At 31.5% G+C, this 21455-nt stretch overlaps 1 protein-coding gene across 1 annotated transcript in view; it reads right to left on the bottom strand.

The window, feature by feature from the left end:
- The window catches only part of LOC126780294 (discoidin domain-containing receptor 2-like), a 47369-nt gene that overhangs the window by 18777 nt on the left and 7137 nt on the right, over window positions 1-21455 (bottom strand). Inside the window, exons 7-9 of the mRNA XM_050504623.1 lie at window positions 19642-19954; window positions 18996-19099; window positions 13758-13852 (exon numbers count right to left, since the gene is read on the bottom strand). Of these exons, the coding sequence (XP_050360580.1) occupies window positions 13758-13852; window positions 18996-19099; window positions 19642-19954 (512 nt within the window). The remainder of the gene's footprint in view (window positions 1-13757; window positions 13853-18995; window positions 19100-19641; window positions 19955-21455) is intronic.

Below are 21455 nucleotides of genomic sequence, written 5' to 3'. Positions count from 1 at the left end.
GCGTAAAAGAACAATTCTGATACTTTAAGAGGTCCAGAGCACTTCCTAAGAATTAGATTAATCTGCAACAATACATCCTACTAAGCAATACCGTTGCACAACCCTAGCATACTATTAATGTGAATATGTATCTTATAATCAAGATAATCTATTTTTTTAAGGTTGTTAAGTGAAAATACTTCAACGACTTTTGTATATATGTTTATATAATATATAAAATCGCGTAAATTTTAAATGCTTAGCAAAGGCGTACTCTCCTGATAGCGAGAAGGTTTGGAGCTTATTTTACTAGCCTGCTGCGTACGGGTTCGACGAATATGTAGTAGAATTTGATTTGATAATAATTAAATGTTTAATCGCGATCATTTGCTTGCCTATTTTTGCATCCGCAGCTTTCAGATAAAATCCATTTAACATATAATATATTCAATATGTAGTTATATAGCTACAATATAATATTTTATAGCATAACATGACATTTATTCTTGATGTTTTTAGAGTAAGTTAGTAAAAGATATCATAGCAGTAAGACTGTACTAAATCAAAAAGCTTTAACAAAAGTTATTTTAATTAAAATATTGTTCACTTTTTATTTTAATAGTGTTACTAAATTATAGAAAAATATATTCAAAAATTAAAATAAAAATGCACTAAACACATGACATGATGATCTGTATTAAAATATCCCATCGAAATGAAACTTTATCATGATGTCGGCTATATTTAAATAATAACTAACTAAATAAAAATTGAGTGGTCGGGGAGAGCCGTCAGGAACGAAATTCATAGCGATATTTTTTCAACTCAAAAAGTTTTTTAAAATGTAGATTTTTATTGATTATATTTAAGATAATAATGTCCTCCAGGCTGATTTCGGCCATTTCAGCCAATCTCAAGAGAGATTAGTCCACTGAAAAGGACATATTAATAGGAATATTAAGTAAAATAGGAAATTTTAAGTGCACAAGTGTGTACGCAAACAAAAAAAAAACGTGCGTGTGACACTCTTTATTCCCTAACTCTCATATCCGATGGCGGCAATCCGACACGCCCGGAGAGAGTTTAGGCGCAGAACCAAAGCTTTACCCAGTTCCAACTTCTAGACTCCGGGCTGCTATTGACAGAAAAGCTCAATAACATTTTATTGGCCCGACCTGGGATTTGAGCCCAGGACCTCTAGGTCTGCGGCCTTACAACTAGCTACTAGACAAAAGAGGCAACGATATTTAGGTTTAGTTTTTATATTTGCATTAATCTATGAAATAATTTTGTGATAAAAAAGCCGGGATGGCCCAGTGGTAAGAACGCGTGAATCTTAACCGATGATCTTGGGTTCAAACCCGGGCAAGCACCACTGAATTTTCATGTGCTTTATTTGTGATTATAATTCATCTCGTGCTTTACCTGCATGTATCTAATTTTAGTGAAATTCTGTCACATGTGTATTCCACCAACCTGCACTGGAGCAGCGTGGTGGAATAAGCTCCAAACCTTCTCCTAAAAAAAGGGAGAGGAGGCCTTTAGCCCAGCAGTGGGACATTCGCAGGCTTTTTCTATGAAATAATTTTAATATTACTTATATATTATAATATAATATTAAGAAAAAGAGGAAAACTGTTTTAGTATCTTGTTTATTTATTCAGTCTCTTGGAAGTTTAGATTAATTTAACATATCTATTTTATATTAATGAATTTTGATAGTTATACAAGAAAAAAAAATATTTTCTTATATTTCACAACTTTTCAATTTACAAGTAAAAGGTTTTTATTATATAAAATAGCTTAAATTTCTGCTAAGTACCAAAATGCTAAATAAAAAAAAACGATATTTTTATTGCTTGGAGCGCCATCTACGAACATACGATGTATATAGTTATTAAGAAAGATCGTGCCATTACAACGTAGTACCCATTATTGCCGCCACATATATCACGATATTATTGAATTTTATAAAACTTTAAAAACATTATACATCCATTATTATCCATGACCTTTTCTTGATGATTTATAGTTCTTTTCTCTTATTTTAAGTATTTTTTAAAAGATTGAATATATTTTTTTCGCATTAATTTTATTCATGTTTTGAATTTTGCATGAACATAAAACTTTTAACTAATTTTACTTTTGTTCACACATCAACCGTATATAATAGAAAGAGACAGATAATAAATGGAAAGAGAGGAAAGGTTTTCGATATGTGACGATTTCTGCCATTAGGTCGTTAATGAAATTGATATTTACTAATAAGATACCCATTTACAGAAAAGATAAATATTTCGTTTTATATTACTATGATATTGTTTAATTTCACGATTACTAACAATCTATGTATGAATTCAAGAACGCAGGTGGTGTTTCGTTACAAATTAATTTTATTTCGAAACTGAAACTCGCCAATTTGTAATGAGTTCCAAAACTTTAATTAATATTTTGTTTGTCCACTTTTATGGTCGCTCATGGCTTACACTGGTAGCACATTTTTAAAGGAAACTTTATAAAAAAAATTGAGAATATAAAATTCCAATAAAGTTTTATACAAGGATATATAGATAACTTTTAAACATTCAAAAATCATATGAAGGATGAGCGTTATGAAATATAAATCATATAATTATCGCCTTGTTATATTAAGCTATAATGTATTAAAATGATAATTTTAATGTATCAATACGAAGCCGTGTTATTAAGCATTGTTGCACGGGAATTAATTCCTTAAAAGGTCCTCGCCACTGGCAAAGATTTGTATTGTATTGAAAGGTAGGGGAGCGTTATATGTTTCGATTATAATTTCTCTGGCTTCGTTTGAATTTAAAAATATTCCCGGTTTCGCTACTGTTTTTCTGTCCCACTAGATTTTTTGTTGAGCAATAAATCTCGTTTTCGAACATGTAACGTATTTTACATTTTGAAGGTTTTGCTATGAAAATACGTACATCCTACAAAGTGATGAATATGCTATGAAAATAAAATTATTACTGACATAGAAAATAAAATCTATGTTCGGCTAACAGTCTAAGGCAAAGGCTGTAAAATATAAAAAAATATACCCTCTTCACAAGTCGTCTGGTTAATTAGAAACATCGAAATTGACGCTTATTGAAATAAGCTATAATTCAAGTAGTCAAATAAATAAAAACAAAAGTTTCGTTATTAAAATAAATATATTTTATTTCTTGTTTTTACTAATATTCCTATTACCCCTTTAATAAATCGTACAATTATCAGTCGGGACGACAGTAACCCCTCTCGGATTAAGGTTATATTATTAAGGTAAGGACATTAACATCGGTAGGCGGCCCGTCTACCATTGCGCTATTGAGGCTTAAATTATATAAAAAAAAATTATATATATACTATAAAAAAATTTATTACAATAATATTTACGAACAAAGTTTTATAGTACATGTGCCACGCACACGCAAGTAAGACACGGGTTAAACAGCACACGCGAGTGTAAATAATATTTTTATATATATTATTTTTTACTTTCACATAAATATTATTTTTTTTGTTTTTTTTTTTTGTAAGACAAACGTAACGCGTAAGAAACGAGCAAGTTTTGCAAAGTCGTAATCCACCCGTTTTAAGTGTCATTTTTTCCAGCTCTTCAGTCTTGGGAAACAAACGTAAGGAGAGCATTATACCTGCATCGTGTGAAAAAACTTTACTTCACATTTCACTGAAAATGCAACTGTTTATGCAGCGTTCCTAGACTATCGCAGAGTATTATCGCAGAAATAATGTAAAATTTGAATTTAAATTACCCCTTAAGCCCCAAAATAGGATAACAAAACTAAAAAAAAATATATATATATATATCGCACGGATTCATTTAATACGTCTCGTCATCGTCTCATTGCCTCCGACGATGACGGGAATCTTGAAATCCAATTAATTAATATTGTTTCATTAAATTTAATTTAAACGAGAAAATTGAACAATCATAATTAAATTCATAAGAAATATTATAAGAGTAAACTAAATTAATTAATTAGTTAATTTATCAATTAATTAGTTTCATTTTCATCTGTAAATATTTTATTAGTAGTTTTTCTCGCGAATCCTATTCTAATTCTGAGAAACTGTAAATATGTCTTCCTATATATGACGATGTCCTCCTGACCGATTTCGGCCACGGCGGTCAACCACAAATAAGACTAGGAAACTGAGCAGGACGTATTATAGTGCACACAGGTGTACTCTTTATTCCTTCACTTTCATAATGTGATGGGACGGCAATTTGATAATTTTGATTTCGGACAGATTATCCGGGAGGAGAAGGCGGAGTATTCACACTTCCAGATTCCGGGCTACAACTGAGACAGACAGACCAAATTAATTTTTTATCGGCCTGACCTGGGGTTAGCACCCAGGACCTCGGGGTCTGCGGCCTTATAACCACTAGACCAAAGAGGTAGTCTCCGTATATCAGTCATACAATAATAGCATAGTATAGTGTGATTAATTGCTCTCGCACATTCAATGAATTATATTTATTTAAATAACACGCAGACGCAAGACACGATGTTTTAGCCAAATTCTAATAATTATGTACGCTAACAACGTACCCGGTTTGGGTAACTTAATTAGCTGATTTTCTTCTATGCTAAGTTATGTAATGCGTAGAATATTAATAAATTACATTTTCTTTAATTTAAGTCGTAAGATAATAATTATATTCGTAATGTATTTATTATGTTAATTTACTATTATTTTTTTTATAGAGTGACATTAGCTACTTAATATTTCGTAAAAATATTTTGCTAATACGGGTAAGCAGATTGTGATGAAATTTGTTATGAAGGTATCTTATATTTTAAAATAATACTTGGGACATTTTTAAATCACAGAAAACTACGTGACTTCTGTTAAATTATTATTTACCGCAGTTCTGTAATCACACTAAAAGTATAGTACACACAGTAGTAGGCCGTGATATATTGATAATACTTTGAGTTTTACATTTTGGAATTAAGCGAATAAATTATTTCGTAAAAAAGCACGTCTGCAATGTTATTGCATATAGGGAGAAGGCTTTACGTATACTTCCATAATTCAAGGCCGTGAGAGGTATGTTTAAGACGTAAAGCATTTTTGTTTCGAGTTTATCCTAGGATTTAACTAAACCTTTTTAAAATTTAACCGTACTCGTAACCGTACCATAACCGCCTGTAAATGTACCACTGCTGGGCTAAGGCCTCCTCTCCCTTAATTTGAGAAGGTTTGGCGTTTATTCCACCACGCTGCTCCAATGCGGGTTGGTCGAAAACACATGTGGTAGGATTTCAGTGAAATTAGACACATGCAGGTTTCCTCACGATGTTTTCCTTCACCGTTCAGCACGAGATGAATTATAATCACAATATATATAGTAAATAAATAGTAAATAAGTTATAATTTATGCTTAAGGCCTTTAGTTGACTAAACAGATACTATTTGTGCAAACAGTTAATTTTTTTCCCAAATCTTGAACCAAAGTGTCATTTACCATAACAATAATTACTTAGTGTGAAAATTGTTTGGTATATCATAATAAAAACGTGCCGCATAACGCAGTACATTATGTTTCTCATAACAAACTTAATAAATTGTGAATTTTTTCGGAAAAAATCTTGTCTTCGTTATTTTTATTATTTTCAGAATACATTCGTATTTGTATTACAGCAAAGAATATACGCAGTGAGTAATATTTAAAGCGCTTCTAAAAGCTGTATTAAAATATGGTCTGAAATAATAATGTATGTATATTATGTATGTATATTATTTTTATGCGTATTAAAAAATAAATACTGTTAATATAATTAATATCAAATTTTTCATTAATTAAATTATTTTAAATTAAGGTTTTTGCTGGCAACATTATTCAAAAATAAAACTTTAGTATGAAAAATGCATAAAATTTAACAATAACGTTGGCATTATGTAGATGCCAGCATTTCTGATTTGAATCTACTTGAGTAGGACTAAGTAGCTTGGAGTTGTGACCTCAGAGCGAAGGGCTGCCACCGGTGAGTACTCTTCAATTCTTTTCAACTTCCATATCTCCTCAATAGAAATGGGAAGAGAAATCTATAAACTAGAAACGTTCTTAGGTTCTGTAACAATATTTCAATATTTTAGTCAGCAAAATGTTAATTTTGATGAAATCGAGGGATTTCATTGATATTTTTATAACATACTTTCATATTCGCATATGAAATGTATTGTTACTTTATTTATTACAATTCAAAACGTAGTTGTTTTCGTTGCCCACGTGGTTTCATAGTCTAAAAAAATTCTTAATAAATCTAACGCAAAAAAATTTTTCAAATCATCCGTTAGAACTTGGAACAAGGCGTTCAAACAATGATCACCTTTACCTTTTAATATCAGTACAGATTTGAGGTAAATAAAAACTCAACGCCATTAACTGCCGTGTCGACTTCGCACGAGTTGAATTAAAAGTGCCATGACATTTTTGCAAATAATGAGATAAATTTTTTTTTAACAACAATCAGGTCGCACGAGACGATTTATCCACCCGTACTGCGTTAATACGTCTTACTGCACGCACGAACTACTTTATGTTCAGGCATTTATATTCAAATATTTTTTTCATATATCCGAAAGAATTGGCTTATATTACAAAAAGCAAACGATAATTTTTATTTATAACGCTTAAATTTTTTCTGACTAAAATTAACATTTTTTTATCCACTATATCATTATAAATATTGATATATACTGGTATTTATCAATATCATATATTGGACGTTGTGTCTGTAGAAATTTTGAGATATACAAATTTTGCATAATATAAAGCTTATATATATATATATAAATTACATCTCAACAACAAACATATTATGTAAAATCTGAAGCTGTATACTATTGTAATCGTAATGAAACTATTCATATCAATCAGTTTAGAATCGTTTCTCGAATCTATATTTTTATCTAAACAAAACAGGTAAGCAGACTGGCAAATAGGCTACCTGCTGGTAAGTGGTGCTCCCTTCCATCGCCAATAGGAAATAAGATGAATTTGCCCTTGTGAATGGCACACTCAAATCTGTCAAACCGAAAAACATTTATACTAAGTATTGCAGTATTGCTGTTTGGTGGAAGAATATGTGATGGGTGTGGTGGTACCTAATCAGATGGACTTGCAGAAAGCTCTACCATTAAGAAAAGATCTTTATAATTTAATTAGCGTATGTCTTATTAAAGGTTAACGTCACGTTACATTTCATTAAAATAATTGTATAATGGTGTATTATCTTTGTTATGTGTTAATATAAAAAAATTCTTCATTTAATTTATTTTAGCATTAGAATTTATCATTCTCATTCATTCATCTTTAATTAAAAGTATTGTTGTTATAGTATTGTATTGCTGGATATTGCAGGTTCGAGTTCCGATTTAAATACGATAACAATTAAGGGCCAGGTGACAACCCTAATAACGGGCTTTATGCTTTAGACGCTCATTGTCTTTGACGGCGCGATAAACGGTACAAAGTAAGTCATTAGATAGAATGGTCAGATAGCTATGATAAATTAATAATACAATTAATGCTATTTCAATGCCGTGATTAGATTAAAAGTATTTGTGATTGCATTCTCATTAATTGGGTCTTAGAGTAAGATTTATTAAGTCCTTTCTGATTTTAAGTGTTGTTTGCTCATTTATCAGTTTTGAGGAATACATTTTAATCCATGATATGATTATATAAATGAATAAAGTTTATGAGTAATTTTTAATGTCAATAATATTGGAGAATAAATCGTAAACAGATAAGTATTATATTTAAAAATTAAAAAAAATATATATTGCAATTGTTATTGTAATAATATTACTAAACATATAAATTACGTATTGTAAAAATTAAAATGTTTTAATAATATGACTAAGATCAGACGTATGAATGAATATAAAAAAAATGCAATTACAGCAAGAAGGTGGCAACTCCGTATTGCGAATGCTTTCGTATAAGTATAACATTTATCAAAAACGCCAGCACAACTCCATCTAACAGGTCCAGCGTAATTATGAATAAAAACATGTATAATTTTTTTTTTATGAAGAATACTTCCAACGAACGGAACTGATACAATAAGTTAAACTGAATTCAGTCTTTAAATAGCACGAGATCATATTATCATTCGTCATTTTGTTCATTTCTTTGTGTAAAGAAATACTTTACTAAGATTGTCATGTCTTCTATATACTTAAACTTTGTCTTTTAAATTATGTCATTTGGACAAATATTTTAAAAGTTACGACGGTGACAATGTGAACGCCCGCCGCGCATAGCACCAAGCGAGGGCAGACGTCGTTGATGATTGTGTCTGTTTTGCGATATTCAAGGCGCTAGCGATTTGTTAAAGACGCACTGTACCTGTATTTAAAGTAATAGGTAGGTATTGGAAGGTTTTTTGTGGTTAGTTACACTTACAACCAGTTATTTAGTTTTTATTTAAATTACATAGATTTTTTGTTTTGTTTATAATAAAAGCTAATTACAGTAAAACTGCGAAACTTACTTACTAAGTTTACTTAAAATATTAAATTGTTAAATATTAAACTTAAATAATTACTATTAATACATATAATAAATCTGTAAATGATCGCTGTCTGTACATTGAAGAATAATAAATAAAAGAAAATAAACATTAAGGTAAGGTTCATTATAACTTTTTATATGGTAATCAACTTTCTTCTAAGATAATGCATTATTTGCATATGAAAGATATCGAGATAAGACCGAAAACAGACATAGACAGTTTTTATTACTTTTTATAGTTTTGACATATTATCATAACGGGTAGTACATACATACGTATTTATTTTCTTGAATAAATACTAATATCCTACGAAAATAAAACTAAAAATGTTGTATAAACTGAAATATTATAAGACTGCTTTTAGGGATTTTTTTAAGTTATACGCGGGTGAAACTTCTGGCATAGCTAGTTAATATGTAATTAGCACTTCACAAATATAACCACTGTTTGTACTTGATATTATATCAGCGCTTCTGGATAGGTCCGTCGTATCCGAGTGTTGTTCTGTTTGATCATACGCAATGAACAGCAACAGATTACTGAACAGATTTAACAATATGGTCAAATGTTCTGTGTGCCTCTATAATTATAGGTCGCATGTGAAGCGCACCCGACATTGTAGCCAGTGTGAAATAATAATCAATTAGTTTCGGAACCCAAGGGGATTATGTTTGTGCAGCAGTATCCAATTACTTGTTCTGTACGACCTATGTGACACACGCGTTACATCAATGTTACTATAACAGACAAAATATCAACGGACACAAACGTTGGAAGGAACGGAGATTAAGTCGTAAAGTGATATTACTGGCTTTAGATTTCACCTTCAATCTCTTCCTGTTATGTAACTTTGTCATACACTTTATTCATTGACTAAAATATTTATAAAACTCATAAAATAGTTTTGTTATTTATGAGTTGTTAGTTTTTTTTTGTTTTTCATAATTTAATACAAATGATCATTGCTTTTTTGTGTAATGTGCTATATAAAATAAATGAATGTTTATAATAATATCACATGAAATTGAGACATTCTTCAGAATTTTTTTTCTTTTATTTATTTTATCATTATCGTATCATAGTATTATAAAATATACTGTAGTCGATCAACCATGGTCGTGATAATTACTAAAGAAGGTAAACTGAGTTTTTACTTTATAGGTATACAAAGTAAAACTCATTTTAAACACCAGTCGACCATGTATTTCATAAATGCGTACATAAATAATTAACACTATCCACAATTTGATTAGCACGCTGAGAACATTTCTGAACAATACATGCCTCGGGGCATCGTGTCTGTTGTCCGAATCTAGTGTGATGGTCTGTGTGATCCCTATTTTCATTATAATATCCCTACGAATGCTATTCAGGACCTTTGATGCTGTGCGGTAGGTAGTTAGTAAATCTATTCAGTGCTGCAGGCGAGCTCAAAGCATGTTCAGGGGTTGAATATTACTAGTACATTCTATTGTTTGTGAAACATGAGGAGAGAGAGGTTTTGAGTATGTTGATAAAATAATTAAATTAGTCAGAAGGGAATTCTGTCTGTAAGTGATTGATTTTACACTATAAAACTCTCGCTTAACGCCATATCGAGGCAAAATAAATATATTTTATATAAAATAAGCTTAATAAAAATATGTTATGCGCAGCTCAACCTACAGTTATTTTAATTTTATGCCTATAGCGTTTATAATGGATAAGGGATTGACCTTTTGCTTTATTTACACTTTTTATATTATTTTGCAACAATAAATATTTAACTATACAAGTCCGCCTTAGCTTTATGGTTATATAAGATATTTAAGTTTAAAAAAACTTATATTTGACACCGGTATTGCGATTCTGTAAGAAGTCACTTCATTACTCAATCGTGAAATGTTGACAAGCGCCTTATGGTGATATACTATCTTGAAATGTTATAATTATTATGGTCAATGTTGCATATCTCTTTTTGACATTTCACGACCAATTTCTGTGGTGAGTTTCGAGTTTGTTCTTACAGAATAGTTAAATGTAAAAATGGAATAATTAAAAGCGTATTTTATTATTTTATTTTAATTTCTACTTTAGTTTGTATTTCAGTGATTAAAAAGGAATGTTTCTAATTTGCAGGTGAAAAGTGTTGGCTACGATGTCTCGTTATGTAAATTTAAAGTGCGAGCAATGTTTAAGCGAATTTGATTTAAACTTGTTCATGCAATGGGTTTGGCCGCTAAAACCCTTTGAATAATGACGCTTGAATTTGAACTACACGAAACATTGGATGTGTTTGTATCCTCGTTGGTGTGATTCGTTCAATTAAACTGCGAAACAGTAGTTTTCAATTATGGTCTTTATTTTCTAGGCGATAAGATTTTTTGATAAGTTTGCATCATCATCAACCTCGAGGTACTATGTGATATACAGCGTTGTTGCAATTTGAGTTTGTGATGTGGTTTTACTAATCTGTTTAGTTACTTCGGTTGGGTATACTGTAGCGATTGGAATATGTTTTCAGACAATTAAATTAAGGTAAACACTTCAGGCACTTTATAACATGAAAATAAATTTTACAACTGAAAGGCTTTATATATGAAAAAAAAATTGCGAATGGAATATTGGTCTTTAAAACAACAGTATTTGTTGTCTATATTGCATAGCCGTCACTCAACATATAAAATAACTGAAATTGTTTATTCGATTTAGAGAAGAAACTACAGTTTTTTAATTCAAAATATTAAATCAGAAATAAAAGATTAACAATAAAATATTCAAAGTAAAAAATCCATTTATGCTTAATACGGCAAACAATGGCGTTCGTTATAAATTAACGATCAATTGGTATGTTTGGTGCGCAGTGGGCGGCGAATCCTGCGGGAAATCAGGGTACAGGCACGAGAGTACATTAGAATACAATACTTTACATCCTCTACAACAACTGCGATTGTTTTTTAAATAGTAAAATCTAATTTCATATTGAAAACTAGAGACTTATTTCCCAACAATTATACAGAAAGGTACTAATCAGTTTTATTATATTTCTGGTTGCTATGCATAGTTAGACCTGACTCAGTGGCTTGTAAGGAAATTAAGTCAACAGCCTTACTTAATAAACGGACTGCCTAACGCAAAAATACTTTTGCGAATTGGACTCTTAGACCTTGAGCACGGCTCCAGATCTAAGTGCGTATCTTGCCGTTTCAGCCCTGTATCAAAATTTGATGGGGAGCCCTTAACTGCAGCGATATCTTTTTTTCACGCGTATATAGCGCCTTGACCGTCAATGAGTTTTTTTAAATGTGTAGTGTGTGTAAATCTTTTCATTTCCCGAGAAATTTGCGTACGGATTTAGAGTTCAAGTGAGATTTTGGATAACATTTTACGAATTTTTGCTTATTCGGGTTCGAGGGCCTGTAAGGGCCCCTGTAGCTAGGGAGCTCCGTATCTTGATACGGCTGATACGGCGGTAGCTATGCGCCTGATCCTGAGATTAGCGTGTTCAAACAATCAATCGAACTGTTCGGCTTTATATGTTAGTATGGATTAAGTCAATTTATTATCTACATACCACAATATTTACAATATTAAGTAAGGGTTCATTGTATTGTGTTGTTGGTTCATTTGATTACCAAAGGGGCTTTAATATGATGTGGTTTTAGCTGACGTGTCGTGGCGTAACTACGTAGCTCTCTCTAGCTATCTCTAGCGAGATAAAAGCTACCATGAACATCATGTAGTGGACTTACCTAGATTCAAGATTTTGTGTATAACAAACAGAACTAACAATCTGGACAAAGTACTACGTGTAAGTAAGTAAATAAGCTAATGCTGTCTGTACCAACATTTTGACTCTACAAATTAAACATTACCTTCCACCTTAAAGGTGTTAAGTATGAAAGAACTAGCAGAATGTTTAATTTATGCCAAAATGTCTACTCCAGTTTCTTTTAGATTGCTGTATTGTAAGATAGCTTGAGATAAGTTAGTAATAGAGGAGAGTAAAAGTACATTGTTAGATTACCTGTATAAAGTTAGTGGATACATGTGATAGGATCGAACTTTGCGAGACAACAGCATTGAATGTCGAACAATTTGATTTTGAATCATTAAGCTTGACTCACTGCAGGCGTTTTCTTAAATATTAAACCATGCAGAACCATAGTAAATATGATAAGAGAACATAAATTTTACAGTGTTAAATTAAAATCGAGCAACGTTAATACTCTCTGTCCATGTTTGAACTTATATTATCAGTTATTTTGACTAGTCGTTGAAACCACATTATAAAAGATTGAAGAAAAAAAGACAAAAGTTGTTGCTGTACAAGACCTTAAATGCTCCAGGCAAAAATAGATAAATAACAATGGAACGGTAATCAGCTGATGGATGATGAGCTAAATATATTTGCTTTTTTGGGAGCAGGATTCACTAAAATTTGGTACATACATTCTACTTGAAAAAATTGTATTTATAAAATTTAATTTTTTAATTTTCAACCCTGCAAGCATTTCCGTGACAGGGATTATAATTTGATTCCAAATTGGAAACTTGATTAGATGTGGTTCTAATTATTACAGCGAGTGACTACAGAGTTAGCATTGATCATCGCTGTGTAATGTGTATACATACATTGCGCCATTCTAGGAATGTAGGAATATTTACTGTTTTTAGATGGTTTATCTGTACTAATAATATATCTGCGAAAGTAACTCTGTTATGCTTTCAAGGCTAAACCACTGAATCGATTTTCATTATATTTTGTATGATCATAGGGTATTTTTATGCTTAACACCTGCAATCACTATAACTACTAATTTATGACTTACCTTCTTTGAATAGGGTGGGTAAGTAAAATTACAACCCATAGTGTTCCATTGCTGGGGAAAGGCCTCTTCTCCTGTTAAGGAGATGGATTGCAACTAATTCCATAGCGATGCTCAAATGCGGTTTGGCAGTTTACACATGCAGCAGAATTTCATTCGACACATGCAGGTTTCCTTACGATATATTCCTAATGCCGAGCACGAGATAACTTATTATAATTATAAATGCATCGAAGTGGGCGGTTAAAATCACATTACTTTTTACAATAACACTATTTATATTACATTAAAGACTACTTTTGAGATGTAGAAATATATAAGAAGTAAAGTATAATTATCTTCCTTAACGAATATTTTTCTAAAATAAGTAAATATATAAATTTTAAATGGAAATAAGACTTGCATGATGGATGATATCTGTAGCCGCGTAGAAGGTTTCGTGTGGATCCGGTCGCTTCATCATGTAGGGCCGCGGGAATTCCGGGTCTTCGCAAATTTCTGTTAACAATGAAAACGGTCAATAAAATATACCAAGTAAATATTATAGTAGAGCTTTGTGGGTCTGGGTACCACCCGTCTTGGTACCACCTACTCATCACATATTCTACCGCCAAACAACAATACTTTGTATAGTTGTGTTCCTGTTGAAAGAGTAAGCCACTGGTTCACTTACCCAAACACAGGTAACTACAGGCACGAGCACATCTTAGTTCACAAGGTTGCTGTGGCATATTGGTGGCGTATGATGTGGAAAATTTTTCTTATGGCACCAATTTCTATGGGCGGTGGTATCCATTTAGGCAGGTCAGGTTTATATGTTAAAAATGTTATGTTACAGCATCTCATGATATAATTAATTAGTTAGTAAGGAGCGGTAAATGTTCGATACGTTATACCTGTAGCTATAATTACTTATTGTAATTATTGAATGTACTGTAGAGAACTTAACAAGACCGCAACTTTGTATTGCTGTACTCTTCGTCTGAAGGTTGAGTGAGTCAGTGCAATTACAAGCATTAGAAACATAACATCTTAGTTGGAAACTAATATGTCGGTAGCGTTTAATTGGTATAATGTGATGCAAATGTATATGGACAGTGATCATTTATCATAAGGTAAACCATTTGCCGATCTGTATTAAATATTACTGATTTACTAAAACAAGATCAATTTTTGCGATCTGCTCATAAAAGAAAACTTTTAATTTTATTAAATTTCAAAATATTGAAACGCGTCAAAAGAGCAAAATAAAATCATGAATACTGTTAAAATTTAATGTACATAACGTTGCAATTTGTTTTAAATGGTGTTCAAGCACAAGGCTGAGACTGTACCCTATTATCGTTTACTAAAGGCGCGTCATCTTTTCAATAGGACGTCTGAACAATATCTGTCTTTCAGAACGGATGTCCGGACGCTGTAACGAGCGCAACCTGAAATACCTTTGTGTCTAATACAAGTGGTATTATGTTGCATTTGGGGAGGCAGCTCATCCTTTCGTTATTATATTAAAAGGCACAACAAAAAGCCCTTTGTGTCTTAGAATATTGCTTTTTATTTATGTGAAATTATCGATTGTTATTTAATCGAACCTATTATGATAGATGTTAGATGTTTCATTTTTTTTTTCTTTTCTATTTTAAAATTTATCATCGTATGTGTAACAAACTGACGCGATCGTGCAGACGAGGGATCGTTATTATTTAACTAATGATGTTGGCAGTGATTTAAGGATTATTTTATATTTCTTAAAATAAAATTGATTTTTAAAATGATCCACTCACAAGACTTGTAACGAAAATATAATAGTTAAAAACTTTATTATCTGTGCATCAAAACCAAAATATGTTTTATGTTTTTTAATGATATAATTTTAATTTAAAAATATGTGTTTGGTTTTTAAGTAAAAATAAATGCATTATATTATTATAATATTTATTTCAAACATAATATACGATACAAATTATTTTTTTTATTTTTAGTTGAAGAGTAAAGCATTTAAATAAACTATAAAAAATCTCTTTAAGGTATTTTCCATATTGTAACATAGCAAATGGTTAATTGAATGAGACTGTTAGGTTGGTAAGAGTTATCAAATAATCTCAAAGTGAAATTTCCGTATAAATTAGGAAGAGGAAATTATACGATTCATGGAATTAAAGTACAAGTTGCAAGTAGAAAATGAAACAAACCTGTGTCAAGGGCTTTTGAAACGGAAACGAGTGTAGTGGAGAGTGGAATGGAGTGTTGTGGGTGAGCTAACTGGAGCCGCGGGAATACTTAGGACAAGACAATACGCAGATAGAAAAAATAAAATTATGCTAATTGGAAAAAAACTACGTTATTTATTGAAGCGTAATCACTTTTTTTTTAATAAAAATTAATAAAATAAAATTGACGCGGCGAAATTGAAGATATTATAAGATAGTACAAAAATTGTTAATCGATTACGATAAACGCGCGGTACATCTCATTGCTCAAATCTCAATTAATTTGCCGGTTTATATTTTCTTTTTATACATACAACATTCTCATCTATTTATTAAACAACTTCCGGAATTATTTATTATTAGTATAAGTGAAATGTTCGTTGGACCGTATAAAGTTTTTTGTAACTGTAATAGTTTTGGTCAAGTTGCCACTAATATAAACTGATGAAAAACTAATGAAATATTGAATAATGTTACCCGAAGTAAACGTTTTTATCCTATCACTGGATATGATAAATCCTAAAAATGAATTTAGTTACTGTAATTACCCATTTGTATAGCGATAGGAGTAAATGAATTCGTGCGTAAACTTTTAATTTGTTATTTTGTCTATTAAATTATTAAAATTATTTACGTAATTTGTTTTTTTTTTATTTACAAACAGACAAATAAAATTCTATAAAGATTTTTGTATATAAATTGTAATAGTTACTTTATTCCTTTTATTTGTATTGATGAGTGAACATAATAATATAATAATTATAATCAAATATATTATCTGATTTATTTAAAACGTTTTGTACGTTTTTATATAAATTAGCTTGTATATAATGTTTGGTTTCAAACATTCTGCACCGGACATCAAAGGGAACGCTACCCTTCGTAATAAAGAGGAACATCCATGTGAATATATCTCGCGAATTTTGTTTTGAAATTAACCTCCGATAAGATTAATAGCAAAATATTTCCATAATATATATATGTTTTTGAAAACACGTCTGTCAGGTCACTTAAGAAAAATGATATTTACATATAATGTGTTTTTGTAATGTATATTCTGTATAATGTTATGTTTTATTTTATCATATATTAGGACCCGCCGCAGTTTTATATTAAGTTTTAAGAATTATGGTGCCGTGGACTATTATTAGGAATTTTATCTATGTAAGAAGCATGTGTATGATTTCAGGCTTCCCTTTTTTTTCTAACTTAACAAATATCATCATAGTAGTAGCAAATTTGTATATAATGTACATAAATTATATAACAACGTCTTCCCCGTTACGCATTTTACTTAGTGATGATAACATAATGAAAATCCTCAAAGTAGTGTCTGAAATAAGAACGTGAAGTTGATTATTTATTGTTATATTTATATAAAGATGTATGTATTTATGATTAAGTATGAATGTAAGTAAAATCAAACGAGAACGAGTCGAGATGATTTAATGGTCTGAGCACGTGAAGTTTAAATGGACGATAGCGGGTTCAAACTCGTGCAAGCACCACTGATTTTTCAATTTGTATTTACAATTAACAAAGTTCTCGGCGGTGCGGGAAAATATCCTGAAGAAATCTGCATGCATTGGATGAAAATACTAATTCGAGTTAACTTGAGGTCCAGCAATGCAGTGTAGCTAATATAAGTCTACAGTTTTGTTTCATATGGAAAGGCGGACAAATTGGCCAGTGGAGAGTACAGCAGTAAATACTTCTTGAAAAAATGTTTTATGAAGAAAAGTATTTAAATGTTTGAGTATTTTTATTTATTTACTACGGACGTTTACTAATTATAAAAGTGTGTTGTGTTGTTAAACGTTCATTTTGCAGATAAGATTAAAAAAAACAGTTCAAGTTGGGATAGCGAATGAAAACCTAATAATATTTTACCCTTATATTAATTATTTTCAAATTTTGTGCTTGAAATATATTTGATGTATTGTAATTTATTATAATAATTTTGTGTGTCGTTCAACTTGTAATAATAAATATCGATCGTCTTATTATAAGATTTAACTAAAAGTTTCGATGATTTAAAATATAATGACATTCTTTTTATACCTAATATCTTTAAAAAACCAGACGAAGCCGCGTCCGAAAACTAGTACATAATAAAATATATTTATTCAAGCTATTGTCTAATATAATTTATTTATACAATTTATTTGAATTAAATATGATACAGCGGTGAACTTGTTTACAGATTCGGTTAAGCCTAAGTATCATTTTTAATCTGAATCACAAACACTGTTATTTATTCACATTAAGCTTATATTAGCAGTACGAACGATTTGGTTAAATATTTTAATTTGAATTAAATTTGTGTACGAAGATTTAAGGGAATAAAAATCGCTTTTCAGATGGTTAAAGTGATGTTGAACGTTGATGGCTTTTTAAATTGGATTACTAGAAAAACGCTTGGAATGCGTAATACTATCATGGTTGTATTAATATCTTGTTAAGATTTACTACTGTCAGTAGTTTAATAACCGTTCGTGTCGTATTACATCTCATGAGTTTAATATATAATATGAATAATTTGAATTATAAGACTGTATATTAACGTTCATGTTACAACCCACAGGAAGTACGGTACGGTAGTACGGTAGGAAGTTCGGTAGTAACAGGTGAAACTGCGCGGAGCAGCTAGTCTTCTTCTAGAAAATTAAAAATTAATGATCGTATATTTATCCTCTCTACGTTCCTAAATCATTCACATGATTGTGATAAAACTTCGATGAGTTGTTTTGCGTATGCTCGACAAGGTTCCAAGACAAAAATTAAGTTTTTTTTTGTACGTCCTTGAATATATACGTTGTATGTAGACTGCCTCGTTGGTCTAGTGGCTACACGTAAGGCCGGAGGTCCTGAGTTCAAATCCCAGGTCGGGCCAATAAAAAGTTATTGAGATGTTCTAACGAAATTTTTCAGTGACCGTCCGGAGACTGGAAGTTGGAAGTGTGTACACTCCCGTGCCTGGGAAAGCGTGTAAAGCCGTTGGCCCTGTGCCTAAACTCTTTCCAGTCGTATCGGATTGCCGTCCCATCGGATTATGACAGTTAGGGAATAGAAACTGCATCTGTGCTTGCGCACAAACTTGTGCACTATAATATGGCCTGTGCATTTTGGATAATCTCTCTTGAGATTGACCGCTGTGGTCTAATATGGTGTGGAGGATTTATACATTTTATATGTACGTAGACCTATACAGGACGATATAGACGGGATAGCGATTAAAAAAATACGTGTTTAATGATATATCCTACTAAATATTTGTTAAGTGATTCCATTTTACCATTATATATTTACAGGGAATTTCTAAATTCGAAAGACCATTTTTCAATTATCAACTGCCTTCATTTTATTCAAGTGGATCGTTGTAAATTTAAGTGGACCAGAGAAAATAACGCGCTAACTAAGATTAAACTTACCATTGTATTCGTTTTGGTCATGCATGCTTATTTTCTCACGCTGGCCCATTGTCTCCCTCCAAATGTTGTAGGGTTCCCTGTAATCTTCATCGACGATTGTCGGACTGTAGAGAAATATACTTCTTTAATTCACTTTAATATATGTGAATTAATATTTCGCATGATCGCATTTAAATGTATATAACAAAGCTTTGATGGAATGTACAAGACAAGCTGTCAGTGTCTATATAATATATGTTAACCACATACATAAACTACAAATTTAAATCTATGTAGCCTTGGTTGTAGTAAACTAGTTATTATTATTACTTTGGCACTTATAATTAAACTTTTAGTTATTCTATATTTTGCATTGGTTTTTTTCTGTTGAAAATTCTTAGTAGCAGGTCGGAATCTGGAAGTTGGAAGTATGTACTCTCTCGTGTCTCAAAGACCACGTAAAGCCGATGGTCCTGCGCCTGAACTCTTTCCGGTCGTGTTGGGTTACCATTCCATCGGATTATGAGTAAATCTATGCACTATAACATGTCCCGCGCTTTTGATTAATCTTCCTAGAGATAGGCCGCTGTGGCCGAAATCAATCCGAACAACATAATTTTTGTACTAATAAAAATAATAAACTCACAAATACAGAAAAACGTAATACCGTAACATATGTATTGGTGGACAATTCGCGAGAGCTAAAGCGAGCCTCGGAGCCCTTCGGTTGTTCCTTGCATTAGTGTTTCTTAGCATCGGGCAAAAGGGTCGTTGAAAAAAATTTATTATCATTTCTCTAGTTCTCTTCACAACTAGAACGACTATTATCGCAATCAGTAGCAAGCCTCCGATAACAGCACCGCACGTCCAGCCTATAGGTAATGAGAATGACGAGTCCCTTTTCTTTCGAGATGATGGAGAATCGTCGGAACGGTAGTACTCTTCCAGAAATTCAGCAGAGGAATTCACAATTGTTGGGACTGAAAAGAAGATACATTATTATTTACCTAGAAGCTCCTATTTTTTCATACTAACATTTGTTATATAAATTGTACCAGGTTAAGTTTTAGGATTCCAATGTATTCGTTAGTTCCAAATTGTAAGACTGCGGCAATAGTTCAAGTTGCATTGGATTAAGTAACTTGCCTTTAACGTTTAGACTAGGTAATTAACATTAAGTAACGAGCTTTTTACTTATTTTAAAGATTCATTGAAGATGAGATTTCGCAATCTTTGAAATTACTCAAGAGATTAATTCATTTTTAGTCTTTAAGTAAAGGATCAAAGGTAGCTTAAATAGATGTTTTAAGATTACCGGCAAAAGACTTATAACTCAGCCTATTGAATGTAGGCAAACAATTCTGCCTTAGGCTAAGACAAAGCCGGGAAATGAATAGGTGTCGAGCGCAGAGCTAATTGTTGTTTCACAAAGGAGTAGGAGCTAAGTTGGGTGAGGCAAGGTTTTGTGCTCAGCCGGTCGCCGGGACGAAGTCTGATTATTTGAATTATGTAGTTGATACTATGGAATTCGCAAATATTTCAAAGTTACACTACACCATACAATTTTTATTTTTACAGTAATTTAATAACTTTATCCATAATTATTAAATTATTCGTTGGTTTTTTATAGTGTGCTGTTTTATCAACACGAGCGTATTTCGTTCAATTTGTTTTAGTCATTAAGAGTATTGTTACTAACAAGTGAATCCGAAGTTATTTAATCTAATAAAAACATACATAAGCATACTAACTGATTTAAATTGCTAACAGCTCAAACGTGGTGGAGGAAGTAAGGCAAGCTCGCTAGTTAGTGTGTCAAACTAATATAACAAGGGCTAAGCCTAAAGAGAGGTGAGGGGTATGGCGCAGCGCCAGTTTTGTTCTGACTGGATGCCAAGAGTCACTTGATACTCTTCTAATTTCTAATTGTACACAGAATCCGTATGTCAGTAGGTCAATGTATGTAGCGTAACTAAAAGTCGCTCATTTGATAATAACTATTTTAAAATAAATAATAACAAATTGTATTTAATTTTACAATTTACATAAATACGACTATTACGCTTGAACAAATGCATTAGTTTATGAATTTATAATGTATGTATTTACTTTTATTCATATAATATGATGACACTAATACTTCGAAAATGTCCCACTGCTGGGCAAAGATCCCATGTCCTCTTAGACAGATTTTTTGGGAGTTTTTACCACCGCACAATATCTATACTTAATATGATATCCTTCACCGCCGCAAATTAAGTATTTGAAAACTTATTGTTGGTTGTCCGGACTTTAATTCGTGATCTTTTGTTAAGATCTACGCACATGTCTATCCAATGGGTCATCTCGTTTCAAAATTATGTAACATTTTGTAATAATTAATTTCCAGAACGCTATATTATTTTATGGAGCGATCGACGGATAGCCAAAAATTTATATATTAACCACAACACTAACGCACCGGCATCGTGGCTGGCCACA

This window comes from Nymphalis io, chromosome Z (assembly GCF_905147045.1).
Source record: "Nymphalis io chromosome Z, ilAglIoxx1.1, whole genome shotgun sequence".
NCBI classification, from domain to species: domain Eukaryota; kingdom Metazoa; phylum Arthropoda; class Insecta; order Lepidoptera; family Nymphalidae; genus Nymphalis; species Nymphalis io.
This window is presented reverse-complemented; position numbering and strand designations above follow the sequence as displayed.